General features: G+C 37.6%; 1 protein-coding gene across 2 annotated transcripts; it reads left to right on the top strand.

Moving 5' to 3' along the window:
• Nucleotides 1-560: 560 nt before the first annotated feature.
• MEIOC (meiosis specific with coiled-coil domain) lies at nucleotides 561-17604 on the top strand. 2 transcript variants are annotated; one of them, XM_064582133.1, is made up of 8 exons: nucleotides 561-1359; nucleotides 1944-2078; nucleotides 5117-5274; nucleotides 7875-7979; nucleotides 8894-10766; nucleotides 11774-11908; nucleotides 15165-15345; nucleotides 15776-17604. In XM_064582133.1, the coding sequence occupies exons 1-8, from the start codon at nucleotides 1294-1296 to the stop codon at nucleotides 16003-16005; spliced, it is 2883 nt and encodes a 960-aa protein (XP_064438203.1). In that variant the 5' UTR covers nucleotides 561-1293; the 3' UTR covers nucleotides 16006-17604. The 2 variants fall into 2 exon arrangements, with proteins under 2 accessions (XP_064438203.1, XP_064438202.1); XM_064582132.1 differs by having other exon boundaries at nucleotides 561-1299; nucleotides 10670-10766.
• The last annotated feature ends 843 nt before the right edge of the window (nucleotides 17605-18447 follow it).

Genomic DNA, 18447 nt, shown 5'->3' on the forward strand with positions numbered 1-18447 from the left:
TGAATTAAAAGAACATCTTCCACTTTACTGAGCGCTTCTCAAGTTTTTATTTTATTTTATTTTTTTAATTTTTTTTAAAGATTTTATTTATTTATTTGAGAGAGAGAGAGAGAGAGCACAAGAGGGGGGAGCGGGAGAGGGAGAAGCAGACTCCCTGCTGAGCAGGGAGCCCAATGCAGGACTCGATCCCGGGACTCCAGGATCATGACCTGAGCCGAAGGCAGTTGCTTAACCAACTGAGCCACCCAGGCGCGAGCGCCCTCAAGTTTTGATTTTAAACATAAACACCTTAAAGGCGTTTGCAGCGTTTATGATTCTCATCTTCAATATTTCAATGCCCACAACATTTAGCATTTCTCTGAGATTATCCTATCTTCAAATGGGACTGCCCACGTAAATGGCTTGTCTGGTGCAGGTCAGCGTGAACTTTGTTCAAGAGTTCCATTAACACCAAAACGCTTTCCACCCTCGTTGTGGCCTGGGGCCTAGAACAGAGCGCGGCTCTCCCTCGGAAGGGGTGGGGGGGGTAGTCCCAACAACACCCAATCCCATGACGGGTTCCTCACCTTCCGTAAATGAGCACATCTATTATTCTCTTGGCCCCTCCAAAGGATTCTGGGAGTTAGGGGAGGGACCAAGGGACAAAAACGAAATGCACAAGGTGCGCAGCGTTAGGTTTAGGATTAACAGCCAGTTGCTGAGCGACTTCTCATATCTTCCGACCACTTCCATCACTTCTCCTATCCGGTAGGCCCGCGCTCCCTCCCCACCTTCCACGCCCCGCCCCTCTGCTGCCCTATTAGCCAACCATCGGGCTGCTGCTTGCCAGTCAGGGCCAATCCCGAACAGGTTTACTTTGAGCGGGAAAGGCTCAGAAGCTACGGAAGAGCGAGGTCAGCTAACGGCCCCTTCTTGGCCTTGTCTCTGTGGGTAACAGGACCTGGAGGCGGTTGCCTATTGGTTGGGCAGCGGGCCAATGAGGAGGTGCGAAGCGAGGGGCGGGCCTCACACGAGGGGGTGGGGTGGGGCGTGGCAGGCCGGTGCGGGGTCGCGTGCCGGGTCGCGAGCCAGGGGTAGGCAATGTAACGGCCTCTCCCCCCGCCCCTCCCTCCCCGCTACGCCCCCCCCCCCCCAGACCGGCTCCAGGCAGCGCCCGGGGCGGCGGCGGCGGCGGCGGCGGCAGCGGCAGCGGCAGCAGCGGCGGCGTGCGGGCTGAGGGAGCCGGGCCTCGACGCCCCCCTCACCCCCGTACCCCGGGAGCTGTACCTAGTCCAGGAGGGGCTGGGGGGCCTCATGGAGGTGAGAGGCGGAGACACTTGCCCGGCCCCTCACCCCCCAGGCCTGAGGGAGGGACTTGAGGTAACCGGTGGGGACGGTCAGGGTCTGGGAGGCGGCCGGGCTTGGAGGATGGCGACGGTGAGGAGTCGCAGAGGAGCGGGCGCGTCCCCAGACGCGGTTCTCTGAGGAGACGGCGGCCGGGCGGGAGAGGGCAGGTCGCCGGGGAGAAGCCCCGACGGGGCACCCGGGCCGCGGGGCGGGGGCGGGCGGGGGGCGCGGCGGCCGGCGGGCCCGGGCTTGGGGGGCTCGGCGTGGGCTGACAGGACGGACCGGCGCGGCTGCAGGGGCTTCAGTGGCCGCGACGCCCGGGCTGCCGCCGCCTCCTCCACGTCGGGCGGTCGCGGCGCTGAGGCCCGACAGGGTGGCCGCGGGCGTGGTGGGCCTGTCGGGGCCGTCGAGGGCGGCGCCTTGGGGCCGGCCGGCAGAGGGCCCGAAGGCAGAGAGGGAATCCCCGGGACAGAGGCGCGGGCCCCGGGATCGGTGGGCTCGGAGCGGATTCCGAGTTGAGGTGCGCGAACAGCGGCGGTGCGACAGGCGTCCGCCCTTCCAGCCCGGGCTCTGCGCTGCGTGATGCCTCTGCCGCTTCCCACCCCTGTCTTGTGCAGCCCAAGGTGGCGTTCCGCGGAGGTGCGAATCGCTGCTGGAACCTCGGTGCGGACCCCAGCAGTAGACTAACGGATGTGTTCAACAGCGTGATGCTGACTGGCTCCACTTCCTTCTACGATTGCTACAAATCGCAGGTCCATCCTTTGTTAGGGGATTTTTTTTCCGAAATCAAAGTCGTTTACCTGAGCCCATTCACTTAGGTGTTTAAATTTCTCCCAAGTTTAGGACCAAAAAGCCAGGAACATTTTCTTTCTTTTTCTTTGTTCCCTTTCTTCCTTTTCTTTCTCTCAGCCGGTAACATTTTCAGTAGAGTCTGCCCAATACATATTTTGCTTGGAAAACAAGTTGAGGAAGATTTTTCCATTGATTGTTGGTATCATTTTGTTCTCAGTGTAACATGAGGCCAGAAATGTAAGAAAATCCCGATTTACTTAGTAAGACAATAAAATAGTTTTTCCTTCAAGCATTTATTGCAAGCAAGTCAGCACAAACATACTTTTGATCATTTGAAGGTGAAATTTTTCTGTACTCCTTCACTTTCTGGCCGTAACTGTGTCTTAGATGACATGCTGCCTTTCACCTCACCTAAAACATTTAGTTTTATTAATCATATTAAATTAGGCTTAGGGTAGGGTAAGTCATTTTCATTTGAAATTATTTAACCGGAACATCAGTGTTGATATTGTTATACTTTTAATTATAACAATATCCCAAAATAAATAATTTTATCTAATCCATAATACAACTTTGTATAGTATTACATCTAGTGTACAGACTGAGAAACTGAGGCTCAGAGAGCTTGATTCATGCTTTAAGTGACAAAGCCCAAGTGGAACACAGGTCTTTTCACTGCCAAGACCAGCATTCCACTGTTCTCTACAATGTTTATACAGCTCCTAAAATTTACTTGGATTTAATTTCAATCAATTAACTATAGCAAGGATATAAGTGATACATTTTGCAGTTATTTAGACTGATTAATATGCCATCCCCAAGCATTTGCATATTTAATTCGCATAAATGTTTTAACTGAAAAGGATCCAGATATTTAAAGTATAATTATGTTTGAATCCACCATGTTTACTTTAGCTGCTGCTTTTATCCTAGAATACAAAATTGAAATCAATCTTACAAAAGGAGTTAATTTTTCTAATCCTCAAATCTTACTTTAAAATGTAAAATGAATTTGAAAGAATGCTCCTAAAATACAGTTAGTTTCAAATACTGTATATCTTGTTTGATATTGCATAATCTGAAAATACTTCTTTTAAGTCACTATCTTAAAAAGATGAACAATTACTTACAGCACTTTGGATGTTTCACACCGAAAAGAGAGTTAAGGTGAGCCTATGATAAAATCTTCAGAAAAGGAATAAAATGATGAAAGGTTCTAAAGATAAAAGCCTTTGTAAAAGTTATTGCTAACTAAGAAATTCTGGAAAAGTATTTTTTTAGTGACACACTTAGCAAAATTACTTTGGTACCTCCGTTTCTGCAGCTTCAGAATAGTCAGCATGATGTATATAAACAAGACAGTTATAATGTGTAGTTTTCAAATAGCAGTCATAACCAGAATTTAAACAAATGGTTGTAAAATATTTGAGATTCTTAAAAATGGGTGATTGAAAGAGATTTTCATATTTTTTGGTATAGTATAAACTCTTTTATGTTTAAAGAGTTACATTTCAATTATGTCTATGATAAACAAAAATTTAGAATTCTTTGATCTAACTATGTCTTCTCTCTTTATATAAATTTTGATTGAGTATAAAAGCAATTGGAAAATATTTTCAGTCAGGATTATATTTTCTCTGTATTTATAAGAAAATACCATTTCTACTATATCTGGATGTTTATAGTTATTACATCTCAGGTTTCATTTGGAGAGTTAAAAATTGTGAATCTATACTTTCAGACTTTAAAGAAGCATTTTCTAGAATAAAATACATCTAAGTTTAATCTTCATATAATTTGTTAAATTCATTCTATTTTAAGTATCTAAAATTATTTTCACTGAACATCCCTTTTGGAAAGAGGCAGTATTTTATTTTATTTTTATTTTTTTAAAGATTCCATTTATTTATTTGACAGAGGGAGAGAAAGCACAGCAGGGGGAGCGACAGGCAGAAGGAGAGGGAGAAGCAGGCTCCCCGCTGAGCAAGGAGCCCGATGCGGGGCTCGATCCTAGGACCCTGGGATCATGACCTGAGCCGAAGGCAGACGCTTAACCAACTGAGCCACCCAGGTGCCCCACGAGGCAGTATTTTAAATCAATAAAATCTTAAAATTCAAATTTTTTACCTTATTTACTCAAAGTTCATTATAGAAGTATTCACAAAAAAAGAAAAATGAGCTTGTATTTTTCTTCTAATTGTAGTAATAGCCTTTAAATTTCTAAAGAGATCATAAAATTTTATGTATCATCATCTTTATAATATCTCTTGGCAATAGAAACTAGGCTGAAAATTGAAGATATTATTTAAAAGGTCCTACAGAAAAAAAAAAAATAAATAAAAGGTCCTACGGTAGGAGTAAGGCCTTGAGTTTGGGTTTAGTTGTGTCACCTATCCGCTCAGTAACCTGTAGCCTCAGTTTCCCTCTTTTTAAAATAGAGTATTCATGTCACAGGTTGAATGAATATGTTATTTGAAAATTCTATATAAATAAATGACATTCACTTTTTTCACAGATTGGGGGCATTAGAATTTTACAAATAATTTCTTGAAAATAACACTGCTAGTGTCCACACAATGCTCATCTGTTCAAAGAAGTTAGAAGTGCAGTAACTGTAGGTGTTTCATACCAGGGATAAGCAACAAGTACAGATCAGATCTGCTGAGTGCCTGATTGTATAAACAAAATCTTATTGGAACACAGCTATGCCCTTTACATATTGTCTGTAGTTTGCTTTGGTGCTAGAATAGCAGAGCTGAGGAGTTTCAACAGAGACCATAACAGCTAGAAAACCCTAAAATATTTATTATCTGTCCCTTTACAGAAAAAATTCACCAACCCCTAGTAGAAAACAAGCTTAAGTGGCTAAGTCTAGATTTTAAGTCTTCCAGCTCTTACACATGTGTTATTTCCTCTAATTTCTTATGATTTCACTAATATTCTGTAATAAATGTAATTTTGATGTGTCTGATATGCAAACATGTCTTTAAAATTTCAGAGTGAAGACAGTGTTGACCTACGGCAGACCTATACTCCACTTTCTTCATCAGCAGAATATTCAAGTTCTGTAGATTCTTCACTTTTCTATGCACCATGGTCTACTTATGGAGATGATATTAAACAGCCTTCTAATTCTCAGATCAATGTAAAGAACAGGTAAATTAATAAATCAGATTTTTCAGGTTAAATGAAGTTTTTTTTAAGTTTGATTACATAGGAACCCAGTTGTATTAGCTCTTTGTTCCCTATATCAGCACTTTAATGTCATGACATTACAATTTTATGTTTATTAAACTTTTAGAAACCCTAAACTGGGCAGTTATGTGTATATAATTTTTAGCTCATTACTCTTTTTTTTAATTCATTAGAGGCAACACTTAGTGAGTAGATCTTAAATTCCTCTAAGGATAGCTTATATAAATGAGTTATAATTTTTTATCTATTTTTTTCATCCAGTTCTAAATTTTCAGTGATTATTTCCTTCACAAGTATACAACAAATGGAATTTTATCGAATATAAGATACTTTTAGTTATTTTTTTATTCCATTAATAATAAAGGCCTACTCTATGCCAGATCTCTCCTCTTGGGGATACTAGAATTAACATGGCAAATATTATCCCTACCTTTGTAGATCTTACAGTAATGATGATGATGATGACTTGCTGGGCACAAGTATAGTGAGGTTTAAAAGAAAAAGTATAGGATATTATGGGAGCCTGTTGCAAAGAGAAGCCTAAGGGAATGGCATCTACCTTTATTTTAATTGTATATAAGGGAGCAGTTGATAGAGGTTGATACATCTTTAGTTTAAGTGGAAAATAATTATTTAAAAAGTCTTATATGTTTATTCTTTTTTTTTTTTTTAAGAAATTATGTGCCCAGGGCGCCTGGGTGGCTCAGATGGTTAAGCGTCTGCCTTCAGCTCAGGTCATGATCCCAGGGTCCTGGGATCGAGTTCCGCATCGGGCTCTCTGCTCCTTGGGAGCCTGCTTCTCCCTCTGCCTCTCTCTCTGTCTCTCATGAATAAATAAAATCTTTAAAAAAAAAAGAAAAAAAAGAAATTATGTGCCCAGTGTGGGGCTCGAACTTAGGACCCTGAGATCAAGAGCCACATGTTTCATCGACTGAGCCAGCCAGGCTCCCCAATTTTAATATTTTTTAATTAATAAAACTTTTTAGTGACTCAATTGGTAGAGCATGTGACTCTTGATCTCAGTGTTGTGAGTTCAAGCCTCATGTTGGGTGTAGAGATTACTTTTTTTAAAAAGATTGATTGATTGATTGATTTTTAGAGCAGGAGCACAAGTGGGAGGGGCAGAGGGAGAGGGAGAGAATCTTAAGCAGGTTCCACGCCCCAGCATGGGGCTCGATCTCACCACCCTGAGATCACGACCTGAGCTAAAACCAAGAGTTGGTCTCCTAAACCACTGCGTCACCCAGGCGCCCCTAGAAATTACTTAAAATTTTTTTTTTAAATGTTAATAATTTGAAAATTGGTAAGTTCTATGAAATAGTGATTTTATTAGAAAGACTAATATATAATTCTACAAAAATATTTTTTAAGTTGATCTATGTTCATTGAAAAAATTCAGACTTTACAGAAATATACAAAAGAAAGCAGAAGTTCACCTTAACTTTTAACACTTCCTAATAATAACTATTAATAGTTTAGTATATATTACATTGAGTTTTTTTAGATATGTACTAATATATTATTATTCAAAAAAACTTTACATTGAATCTTTTTGAAATAACACAACATAGTGGAAAAAGCATTAGATTTGTAGGCAGACCACTTGTTCAGCAAGTGTACAGTTTGGCAAATCATATACACTGGCAAAATACAAGTTTCTTAAAATCTCAAATGCTCATTCTTCGGTAGCTTAATGATTACTAATACCTGCCCATCCTATGTTATGAAGATCAATGAAATGTTTGAGTGTTATGCAAATATAAGGTATTTTTATTTCTAAAATGTCCTAACACGTGAAATGTTAAAAATAAAATATGAGAAAACAAGAGGTTACAACCTAAAGCAACATATTACTTCTAGGAACAAATTACTTTAAATACATAGGAGGTAAAAGGCACTAATTTCAGTCTCCTTGTGGTTTTTACATTTTGTATTATTTAGACAGTGGTAGTCACAAGACACGATTTCAGGTACATGGAGCTCTGGTTACTTTAGTAAGGATTTGGGATAGCCCATAAATCGGTTACATTTAAGGGACAACTGCAATATTGGTGTGGTATCTAGGATGACCATATTTCATTTCACTTTTTAAACCCAACGTTTGGTCTAGAGTCACAAAAATAGAGCAGCAGATTCATAGGGTTTTCAAATCACAAATGAAGAAACTGAGCAAGTGTTGATGGAATAATGTATAATGGGACCAGATATGCTTTTAGAAGCAGCCATAGTGCCAAGTCTGTCTAAAACATCATAGGTTAGAGATTTATATCTTGGAACCTAAAATGAATAGCATGTGTTTTGGAGAAATAAGAGTTAAGCGTACACTGTGAACTAGACATAGGATTTGAAATGAAGGAGAAACACTTACATAGCATAGGCACTATGCTTAACGTGGAAAATATTCTTGAGTTCCTGTTCCCTCTTTATTTGAAATGATGATACAAATCCAATCCAAATATTTTATAGAAAAATAATGGTATGATAAGTCTGGAAATAGAAATCAATATATTGTATTTCAGCATGAGGAAAAGAATTTACATGTGATATTCATTTACTTTTAGGATTCAAACGGAAAGAAATGACTATGGCAGTGAAACAGACTTATATGGACTTGTGTCTAATATTTTGGAAGAACAAGATAAGTCACAGCCATATTTTGCTGAGGGGTTAGTATATTACATAAGCCATATGGTATATAGTAAGCTTTTAAATTCACATATACTAGATTACTATATTTTTACTTAATGAAGGATCATCTGATAATAGACATCTTAATTCACATGTTTGTATCTAACAGCCTTGATTTTGATGAGGTACTTACCATACAATGGAAGTTTCATACTGAAATTTAATTTACTGTTAAGAACTTTCATTTGGAAAATTATTCTTGCATAATTCAGAGCTATTTCCCTCGAGTTTATGAGCTAAAGTTTGGCTTAAAGAGTATAAATTCCAAAGAGCTTTTATAGATATATCCCAAAGAATAAAACTATCATTACTGCTATGCAGAAATATGTATGGACTTTATTCATATGGTAAAAATTTTTAAAATACACTTTGATTGTTTTGGGGGGTGTGGAAGCCATATTACCCAAATGCCCTATTTCATAGATAGGGAAATATGCAGCACACATGTAACCAATTAAAATATTTTAATTTCAGTAATAGTTTCAGCAAAGTACATCTTTTTCATTTAAAAAATTGCAGTCAACAACATTTTTGTATTATATAATAACCTAATTAAAGGAAAAACTTACTTTGTTTTCTGCTTATTATAGATAAATAATTGATGCAAGATCATGCAGTCACCAGCCTCAGGCCTTAGTTAATGCCTCTTGGGAAAGTATACTGTAGACATATTAAGATTAAAATGAATATTTATGTAGCATGTGACACATTTCAAGTGATAGAAAATTATTTGGATGTAATAGTTGTTTATAAGTCAAAATTAGAAAGGATTAGATAGATGATGGGGCAGTGAGGTGATATAAATGTTTTGAAAACCTGTCCTACCTTCTCCACTAAGGAAATAAAGTCATTTAAAAGCTAAGTTGTAATTAAATATATTTACTTGTTCTAGGACCTGCTCCTCCAATTTAAAGTCAGTTTGGCCAATGAACACAAGCAGATTTGCAGATCACCATGACCTCTTAACAGAAACCAAAAGGCCAATAGATACAGCCATCTCTCAGCAAGCTTTTTATAGTGGTGAATCTGTGTCAGCAGTGGAAAAGCAATACCTGCATAATAGTAATCTAACACCACAACAAAAAATAGATGAACTTTATCATGGATTTACTGGTTTAGACCTTGAAGAACAATGGATGTACCCCTCACGAAGTGATCATTCTAACTGTTACAATATCCAGACAAATGATACAGCTAAGACAACATTCCAAGATTATCCATTTATCAAAAACTGTTTTACATCACAAACTGGTCTGTCTGACATCATGAAAGAATCAGGAGTTGATACTTACCTTTATGGAAGAGAGAAAATATGTCCTAAAGGTCTTGAAGCACCATTACAGCAGAAAAGGGCAGAGATGTTTCTTTCTCAATTTAATAGATACAATGAAAATGCAGATTATTGTAGATACCCAGAGTATGTTCATCCTAATAAGGCTAAGCTTAATAAGTGTTCAAATTTTAGTGTCCAGGATAGTAAAAAATTAGCCAATGGCACACCTGAAACACCAACTGTAGAAGCAGACACCTACACAAAGTTATTTCAGGTTAAACCAGCAAATCAGAAAAAAATGGAGGAGACAATACCTGACCAGCAGAATTTCACATTTCCAAAAACCACACCACATCTGACAGAAAAGCAGTTTGCAAAGGAAGCAGCATTCACTGCTGATTTTGGCTTAAAATCAGAATTTGGACTGAAACCTCACACAGCTTGTCCACCTAATAATGATTTTGCTAATGTCACAGAAAAACAACAGTTTACTAAACCTGAGCCCCCAAATTCTGAGTATTTTAAATCTGTCAATTTATTATCAAACTCAGCAACATCTTCAGGAGGTATCAACTTAAACAGACCAACTTGGATGAATGTCCAAACAAAAAATAACACTCCTATTCCTTATCGGAATCAAGGTAACTTGATGAAATTAAATAGTCACTTAAGTGTAGCTTCAAAAGGTTCTAGCCATTCTTCAGATTTCCCCCAACTGTCATCCACAAATTTAACCCCAAATAGCAGTTTATTTCAGAAGTATTGCCAAGAAAACCCTTCAGCATTTTCTAGTTTTGATTTCAGTTACAATGGTGCAGAAAGAATTCAATCTGTCAATCACATGGAAGGACTGACAAAGACTGGAGAAGAAAATCTCTTTGAATCAGTTACTGATAAAAAAATAAAGCAACCAAATGGATTTTGTGATAACTATTCAGCTCAGCAGTATGGGATCATTGAAAATATAAACAAACATAATTTTCAAGCTAAGCCTCAGAGTGGACATTATGATCCTGAGGAAGGTCCAAAGCACTTAGATGGCTTATCTCAAAATACGTATCAAGATCTGTTGGAGTCACAGGGTCATTTTAATAGCCACAGACAGGGAAGTGGAGACAACAGTATTAATAGCCGTGTGAATCGCGCACAGGCGTCATGCTTTTCTAATAATTATATGATGGGAGATTTAAGGCATAATCAGAGTTTTCAACCACTTGGTTCAAATGGGTTTCCCCTAAGATCCACTCACCCATTTGGCCATTCAGTTGTTCCACTGTTGGATTCTTATGATTTGTTTTCTTATGATGACTTAAGCCATTTATACCCTTATTTTAATGATATGATGTATGGTGATAATTCCTTTTCTGGTTTCGTGCCAACTTTTGGATTTCAAAGACCAATTAAAACCCGTAGTGGACCAGCCAGTGAACTTCATATTCGACTAGAAGAGTGCTATGAACAATGGAGAGCATTAGAAAAGGAGAGAAAAAAGGTAACACAAAGCTAATCATTTAGGAGTAACTTAGGATGTTCCCTCTGCCTCTCCTCATTTTGTTTGTTAGAGTAGTTTGAGTGTTATTTCTAAGCTGAATTCTATAATGTACAGTATTTGTTAAGTATTTGACTATAAGGAGTTAATTAGATGACTTAAGCTTCAAGCTTAAAAAAAATCATTATTTATGTAAAGTTTATTTCGCCTATGAAGACTTTTTCCTTAATGGGTTAAAAGTTTACTTCTTTTGGGGTGCCTGCCTGGCTCAGTTGGAAGAGTATGTGACTCTTGATCTCAGGGTTATGAGTTTGAGCCTCAAGTTGGGTGTAGAGACTACTTAAAAATAAAATCCTTTTTGGGGCACCTGGGGGGCTCAGTTGGTTAAGCGGCTGCCTTCGGCCTGGGTGATGATCCTGGAGTCTCAGGATCGAGTCCTGCATCGGGCTCCCTTCTCAGTGGGAAGTCTGCCTCTCTCTCTGACCTTACCCCATCTCATGCACTCTATCTCTCTCTCACTAACTCTCTCAAATAAGTGAATAAAATCTTTAAAAAATAATAAAATCCTTTTTTAAATTTTTTAAAAGATTTTATTTACTTGAGAGAGAGAGAGTGTGTACAAGCAGGGGGAACAGCAGGCAGAGGGAGAAGCAGACTCCGCACTGAGCAGGAAGCCCGATGAGGGACTCGATCCCAGGACCCCGAGATCACGACCTGAGCTGAGGGCAGACGCTTAACTGACCGGGCCACCCAGGCGTCCCAAAATACTTTTTTTTTTTTTAAGTTCTTTTAATTAAATATTAAGCTGTTGGAGCCTTTGGGTATTTTATATGCATTAAATATGATAGAAAAATATGGTGGTATTGTGGTTTGTATTTGTTGCTTTTTGAAACTGAAACAATTTTAAAGTTGTGATTTTCAATTTATTTCTTAGGCCTAGGAGAAATGTTATTCAGTATTGAATCATATTTAGAAAGTTCAGCATCTAAAAGTTACATAATTTTTTACAGACTGAATTGGCCCTGGCCAAGAATTACCCAGGAAAAAAAGTATCCAGTACTAACAACACCCCAATTCCAAGGCTGACCTCCAACCCATCTCGAGTTGATCGCTTAATTGTGGATGAACTTCGGGAACAAGCCAGAGTAAGCTGTAAAAACACCCAATAATGGATTTTTTAATTGTTTGATAAAATTTTAAAACAAGTCAGAGTTCTGAAGGATTTTTAAATCACATTTATGCATAACTCTCTGAAATATATTCTTTTCCATGTTTGGTCCTAGAACTATGATTAATAATTAGGGAAGGGGAAATAGCACTCCCTTAATGATTTAAAAAGTAGGTTTAGTAACTTAAATGGTTCCTCTTTAAGAAACCCAAGTTAACGAAGAGCTAATCCTCAATAGAAAGAATTTTAAAGCAAAAATAATTTTGAATATTATTTATAAAGAAAGTCCCATTTCTTAGACACAAACATTTGTTTTCTAGCTTGATGAGCAAGCTGTGTTTGCATTATACAAAATGGTAAATCAACAGGTAATTACTGTATTTCATTTTCTTAACCCTGTACTCTTGAGTTATTCAACAAACATTAAATATATCCAGCAAGGTATTAAATGCTGAAGAATATAGGTATGCATAATTTTGTAAAATACTCTTGTTTTAGAAAATTAGTATATCACTTCAAATATAAAGAATCCTGATGTTAGGTCACTTTGTAATTAAACAAATGATTATTCCTGTTATTTCCTTTGTAATTTCAGAATTTTCTAGAATTTAATAGAGCAGGGTAAAATTTCTTTTTTTTTTTTAAGATTTTATTTATTTGAGAGAGAGAGAATGAGAGAGAGCACATGAGAGGAGGGGGGAGGGTCAGAGGGAGAAGCAGACTCCCCGCCGAGCAGGGAGCCCGATACGGGACTCGATCCAGGGACTCCAGGATCATGACCTGAGCCGAAGGCAGTCGCTTAACCAACTGAGCCACCCAGGCGCCCCAAAATTTCTCTTTTTTGACCTTTCTCTCTTAAAAACTTATGCTGTTTTCCAAATAAAATATGATACAAGATTCTTGGGAGGGGCGCCTGGCTGGCTCAGTCAGAGGAGCGTTTGACTCTTGATCTCAGAGTTGTGGGTTTGAGCCCCATGTTGAGCGTAGAGATTACTTAAAAAAATAAATAAACTGAAAAAAAAAATATTCCTGGGAAAAAGCATGCAGTAAAGACAGCTTGTTTCTGTGATTGAATAAAAGCCATTTTAGGAATTAGAAAAATCAACATAGTGGAGTGTATTTTATTGAACATCAGTTTCTTGTACCTTGCTGTCTTTAAAATATAGATATGAACTACTTCAGTGGAAAAAGATTGATTTTACCTAGCTTTCAGTTGGTCAGTTGAAATTCTATATCAAGGGCACCTGGGTGGCTCAGTTGGTTAAGCGACTGCTTTCAGCTCAGGTCATGATCCTGGAGTCCCTGGATCGAGTCCCGCATCGGGCTCCCTGCTCAGCAGGGGGTCTGCTTCTCCCTCTGATCCCCTTCCCTCTCATACTCTCTGTCTCTCATTCTCTCTCTCTCAAATAAATAAATAAAATCTTTAAAAAAAAATTCTATATCAAATTTATAAATTTGTACAATGGATTTATCAGTGGTATAGCAGATACCAACATGGGTTACAGCCAAATGTTATGTTAATAAAAACTTCCAAAAAAGAAAAGAAAAAAAAAACAACTTCAGTATTTCATTATTTTCTCTTAAGACTCTTCCAAGTTAAAATTCCTTTTCTTCAGTACATGTCTAGGCAATATATCAAAGGACTGCAAACTTAATAAACTTTTTCCAGCTTTGCTTATGCTTCACATTATTTTAGGTTATGTTTATAGCTGTTGTAAAAATTTGTTTTATCTGTACTTAGCAACATTAGACCGATGATCACAAAGGGCAAAAATATTTTTACATGTACTACTTTCTAGTTTTCTGGTTTTATACAATTCTGAAAAAAAAACTTTTAAAAGTTTATTAAAAATCACCTGTGCACATTTCTTTCTTTATACTTATCGTTTATTCAAAATGATTTGTATTTTAAAAATATATAATTAGTTTACATTTAATACCTATATACTTGTGTTTTCTCCATGGACCTGAAGTGGACTCCAAAGAAACTTGATATGAGTGTGAGGTTAGAGGCATTCATTCAGTTGCCATTAGCTTTTTTTTTTTTTTTAATTTTTTTATTATGTTAATCCCCATACATTACATCATTCGTTTTAGATGTAGTGTTCCATGATTCATTGTTTGTGCATAACACCCAGTGCTCCATGCAGAACGTGCCCTCCTTAATACCCATCACCAGGCTAACCCATCTTCCCACCCCCCTCCCCTCTAGAACCCTCAGTTTGTTTTTCAGAGTCCATCGTCTCTCATGGTTCGTCTTGCCATTAGCTTCTTAATTGAGAGATATTTTCTTACTCTCTCCAATCACTGAACACCAAGTTCTTATGTGAATTTTGTGATTTTTAATTTGTGAATTTTATTATTTTTTTAAAGATTTTTTACTTATTTATTTGACAGCGAGAGCAGGAACACAAGCAGGGGAAGTGGGAGAGGGAGAAGCAGGCCTCCCGCGGAGTAGGGAGTCCGATGTGAGGCTCGATCCCACGACCCTAGGATCATGACCTGAGCCAAAGGCAGACCCTTAACGACTGAGCCACCCAGGCGCCCCTAATTTGTGAATTTTAAAACATTTAGCTCCCAAAGGCAATTACTGTATTTACTTCATGTTCAAATCCTAATTATTGAAAAAGTTCTCTTTCCTTATATACCTTTCAAGTTTAGAATTTGAGACAAGTTAGGTATATACAACTAGAAAATATACTCCCCTTACTGATACACTGGATTAGGGATTCCTTAAAACTACCACTAGTCAGTATGATCTGAATATTTCTGATTTCCAAAAGGAGAATACTGGAAGCCCAGAAAGGACTTGCCAAGGTCAGGATTAATCAATCTAGGACTTCTCCCTTTTAGCTCAATTTTTTTTTCCCTTTAGATTACAGTACCTTCTAAAAATGTTCTATTTGCAGGCTGTTCTCTTATTTGCCAAAAACAATCTTAGATCTTAAATTTGCACTTATTGTCAGTGACATGGAAATGTTTGAATGTTCAATTTTTTTAACAGTTGCTTATTCCCAGTAACTGATTACTGACTGAAACAAGGAGGTACAAAAGACTGGCTTTATATCTTTGTTTTCCCCAGCATGGTATCAGGACACAGCAGGCATTCAGTTATTTATTAGATGAATATTATTGCCCTCATCTCTATTCTGCTTCATTGAAGATTTGTTCTTAACTAAAAGACAGGGCAGTATGGTTACATGCCTTATCAAAATTTAAAATGTTTCCCTCAGGTTGAGACTCTACTAGGCAAAATGGAACGTCTTCGAAGCTCTCCCCTTCATGCCAGTATCTCTACTGCTCTTGATAGACACCTGGAGTCCATTCACATTGTACAGTCACGTAGAAAGGATGAAATTGTTAATGCTTCAAATCGGCAAAGGCAAGGAGTTCCTAGATGCCAAGATGACAGAGGTATAAGCGGTAATGCATATTCTTTTGATAAGGCAGTGAGATCCTTTGAATGTTGTTAAAATCAGATTCTGAAGTTAAAAGGTTGGATTTCTAAAATTTACATTTAGCTAAAGAATAAATTGGTAAATGATGCCCAAATAATTTACTCTAAAAGTACTTTGATCAGTTTTGTTAATTTTACCCATTTAATTATAACTCTGTCAAAGTCTGTATTCTACCCAAAGCATAGTCATTGTACTGTAAGTCAGAAATACAGTATCAACAATTTTAAATATTAAGTCAAATACTTTAACCCACTCGGTCAATAGCCATCCTTCTTTTATAAAAATAATGTTTGATAATTTAATAGTACAACATTGGGCTTTTTTAAGAGTTAAGGAATATATAAAAGGTATCTAATATGAACTGACCCTGAATGGTTTTTTTACAGATGTTTTTGCCCTTGCTTCAGCAATTAAAGAGATGTGTGTGGCTACTCGGAAAGCACGCACTACCCTGTGGTGTGCACTGCAGATGACCTTGCCAAAAACAGCCAGTACAGCTGGCCAAACAGATGTGGAAAAGGCTTTACAAGATATAGTAAACTATGAGGATAAAGTCCATGAAAACATAAATAGTAGCAATCCAATGAACCAGAGAGGTGAAGCAAACAAACATTAAGGAAATGCCAGCAGAAAGAAGAATAAAAAGCTGATAAGTAAATGTATCAAGACATGCTAAAAAATTTTAATGAACTTGTCACACTTGAAAATTTCAATACATTAATTTTCTTTCAGATTTAAAGTTAATACCTTAATGAAGTCTAACTTCTATTTAAAAATCTTCTATTTGGAATGAATCAGATATAGTTTAAAGTGAACTCAAAGGGAAAGTTGACTACTCTAGGAGTTCCGAGTAGCCAAAAATAACAAGTTTAAGTAAATTAAATATTTCCTAACAGCTAAAATATTGCTTAAGCCCATTCTGCAGTGCAGGTAAATGCGAATGTGAAATTGTTCTAGAAGATAAGTTTCATTTAGGTCTGCCTTAGTAAGTATAATTCCAAATAATGCATCTAAGTGACTGTAACCCAATTATGGCTACAGTCTAGTAACCAAGACAAGTTTTGATTGTGATATAAAAGTGTTTTCCTTACAAAACTGGATAATACCTAGGAAACAAAGGAAAACAAGGATGAACCCAATATTCATGTAAAAATTTAATATTTAAAATACTACCATATTTATAAATTTGAAATCTTAGTGCCTAAGTATATGGAGGGAAATGCATCTGATTCTCCTAAATTAGTGATAAAAGTGCCAGTGTAAAAACCATGCAAGTTACTGAATATAAAACCTGTTCAAATCATTTGTGTATATTCTTTAAAATTTAATTATACTATCAATTATTACATATTTCCAATTTTAAAGTATTTAAACTGAATCAAAAACAAATTTCCTTTATCTGGATCTTTTAGAGTTGATGCACAGTAACTAAAATAATGACTATTGTTTTAATACCCTTAGTTTGCTGCATTTTATGAGGGTATCACGAAGTTCTAAAATGTATTTTTTTAAGGTTAATCTTTAGTTTAGTTTGCAATTGGTTAGTGTATATTTTGTGTAGTTGTGTTCATTAGTTTGCTTCTGTATTTTTTTTAAAAGCTTTTGAAAGCTTGGCTTTTTCTGTTTCTCATCACTTAATATCTTTGTATGAAACCCGAGTAATTTATTCATTAATATGAAATGTTGGTATTATGTGACTCAGAAGATCTTGGGTTTTAACATTTCTCCATGAGTTAAACTATAATATAATGTATTGATGAAATTTAATTGAACTATCCTTGACTAGAAACACTGATGTTTTAAATGTTGGTGTTTTTCCTAGTTTTAGAAATCTTGGTATTAAAGAGTGTAATCACACCACATAAATTTTCTTTAGATGATGTGCGGAAGAAACTGATTGAGAATGCAGGAGTAACTGTAGGGAGAAACATTTTGATCACTGATACGCTTTAGAACTACCCGAATGAATTACATTGAGGGTAGTCAAATAAAATAGATCACCCCACCACACTCACTGCATAGGAAGTGGTTAAGTTTGACATAAGACATGTTGGATGTTTTGAAAACAAATACTGTACTGAATTTAGTCTCTCAGGAAAAAATAAATTACTTTGTTGAAAATATTTGGTTTCTTTTTTTTACATCTTTGTATTAGTTTCTAACCTTAAGTGTCACAAAAGGTCAGAAAACCAAATTTCATTTCACTGGCACTGAGTTTTAAATTTCATTAACGTTTAGGGGCACCTGGGTGGCTCAGATGGTTAAGCGTCTGCCTTCGGCTCAGGTCATGATCCTGGGGTCCTGGGATCGAGTCCCGCATCGGGCTCCCTGCTAGGCGGGGAGCCTGCTTCTCCCTCTGCCTCTGCCTCTCTCTCTCTCTCTCTGACTTTCATGAATGAGTGAATAAAACATTAAAAAAAAAAAAGATTTATAAATTTCATTAACATTTAAGTAAGAATGTTGGTAGACAAACCAATGCCATTCAGATATCCTTGCATGGAGCCTGACCTTCAAAGATGTGTTTTGTTTTGTTTTGTTTAAGATTTTATTTATTTGACAGAGGGAGACACAGCGAGAGAGGGAACACAAGCAAGGTGAGTGGGAGAGGGAGAAGCAGGCTTCCTGCCAAGCAGGGAGCCTGATGTGGGGCTTGATCCCAGGACTCTGGGATCGTGACCTGAGCCGAAGGCAGACGCTTAACCAACTGAGCCACCCAGGCGCCTGTTTTTTTTTTTTTTTAAGATTTTATTTATTTGAGGGCAAGTTGAGCGAGAGAGCATAAGTGGAGAGGCAGAGGGAGAAGCAGACTCCCCGCCGAGTAGGGAGCCAGAGACCTGGAGATCATGACCTGAGCCAAAGGCAGACGCTTAACTGACTGAGCCACCCAGGCACCCCAAAGATGAAGTTTTTGCTCTGTCTTTATACTAACCAAGACAAACCAGATTAAAATTCTGGGGAAGTTTTAACATGACAGTGGTCAGAAATAAAACACTAGTCCATTAACAAAAACCAAACACAAAAATTCTTTGAAATTCTGTTAATCACATCACCCTGCAAA

Source organism: Mirounga angustirostris, unplaced genomic scaffold (genome assembly GCF_029215605.1).
Source record: "Mirounga angustirostris isolate CCGP_5_RB_7025 unplaced genomic scaffold, mMirAng1.0.hap1 SCAF_17, whole genome shotgun sequence".
Taxonomy (NCBI): Eukaryota; Metazoa; Chordata; class Mammalia; order Carnivora; family Phocidae; genus Mirounga; species Mirounga angustirostris.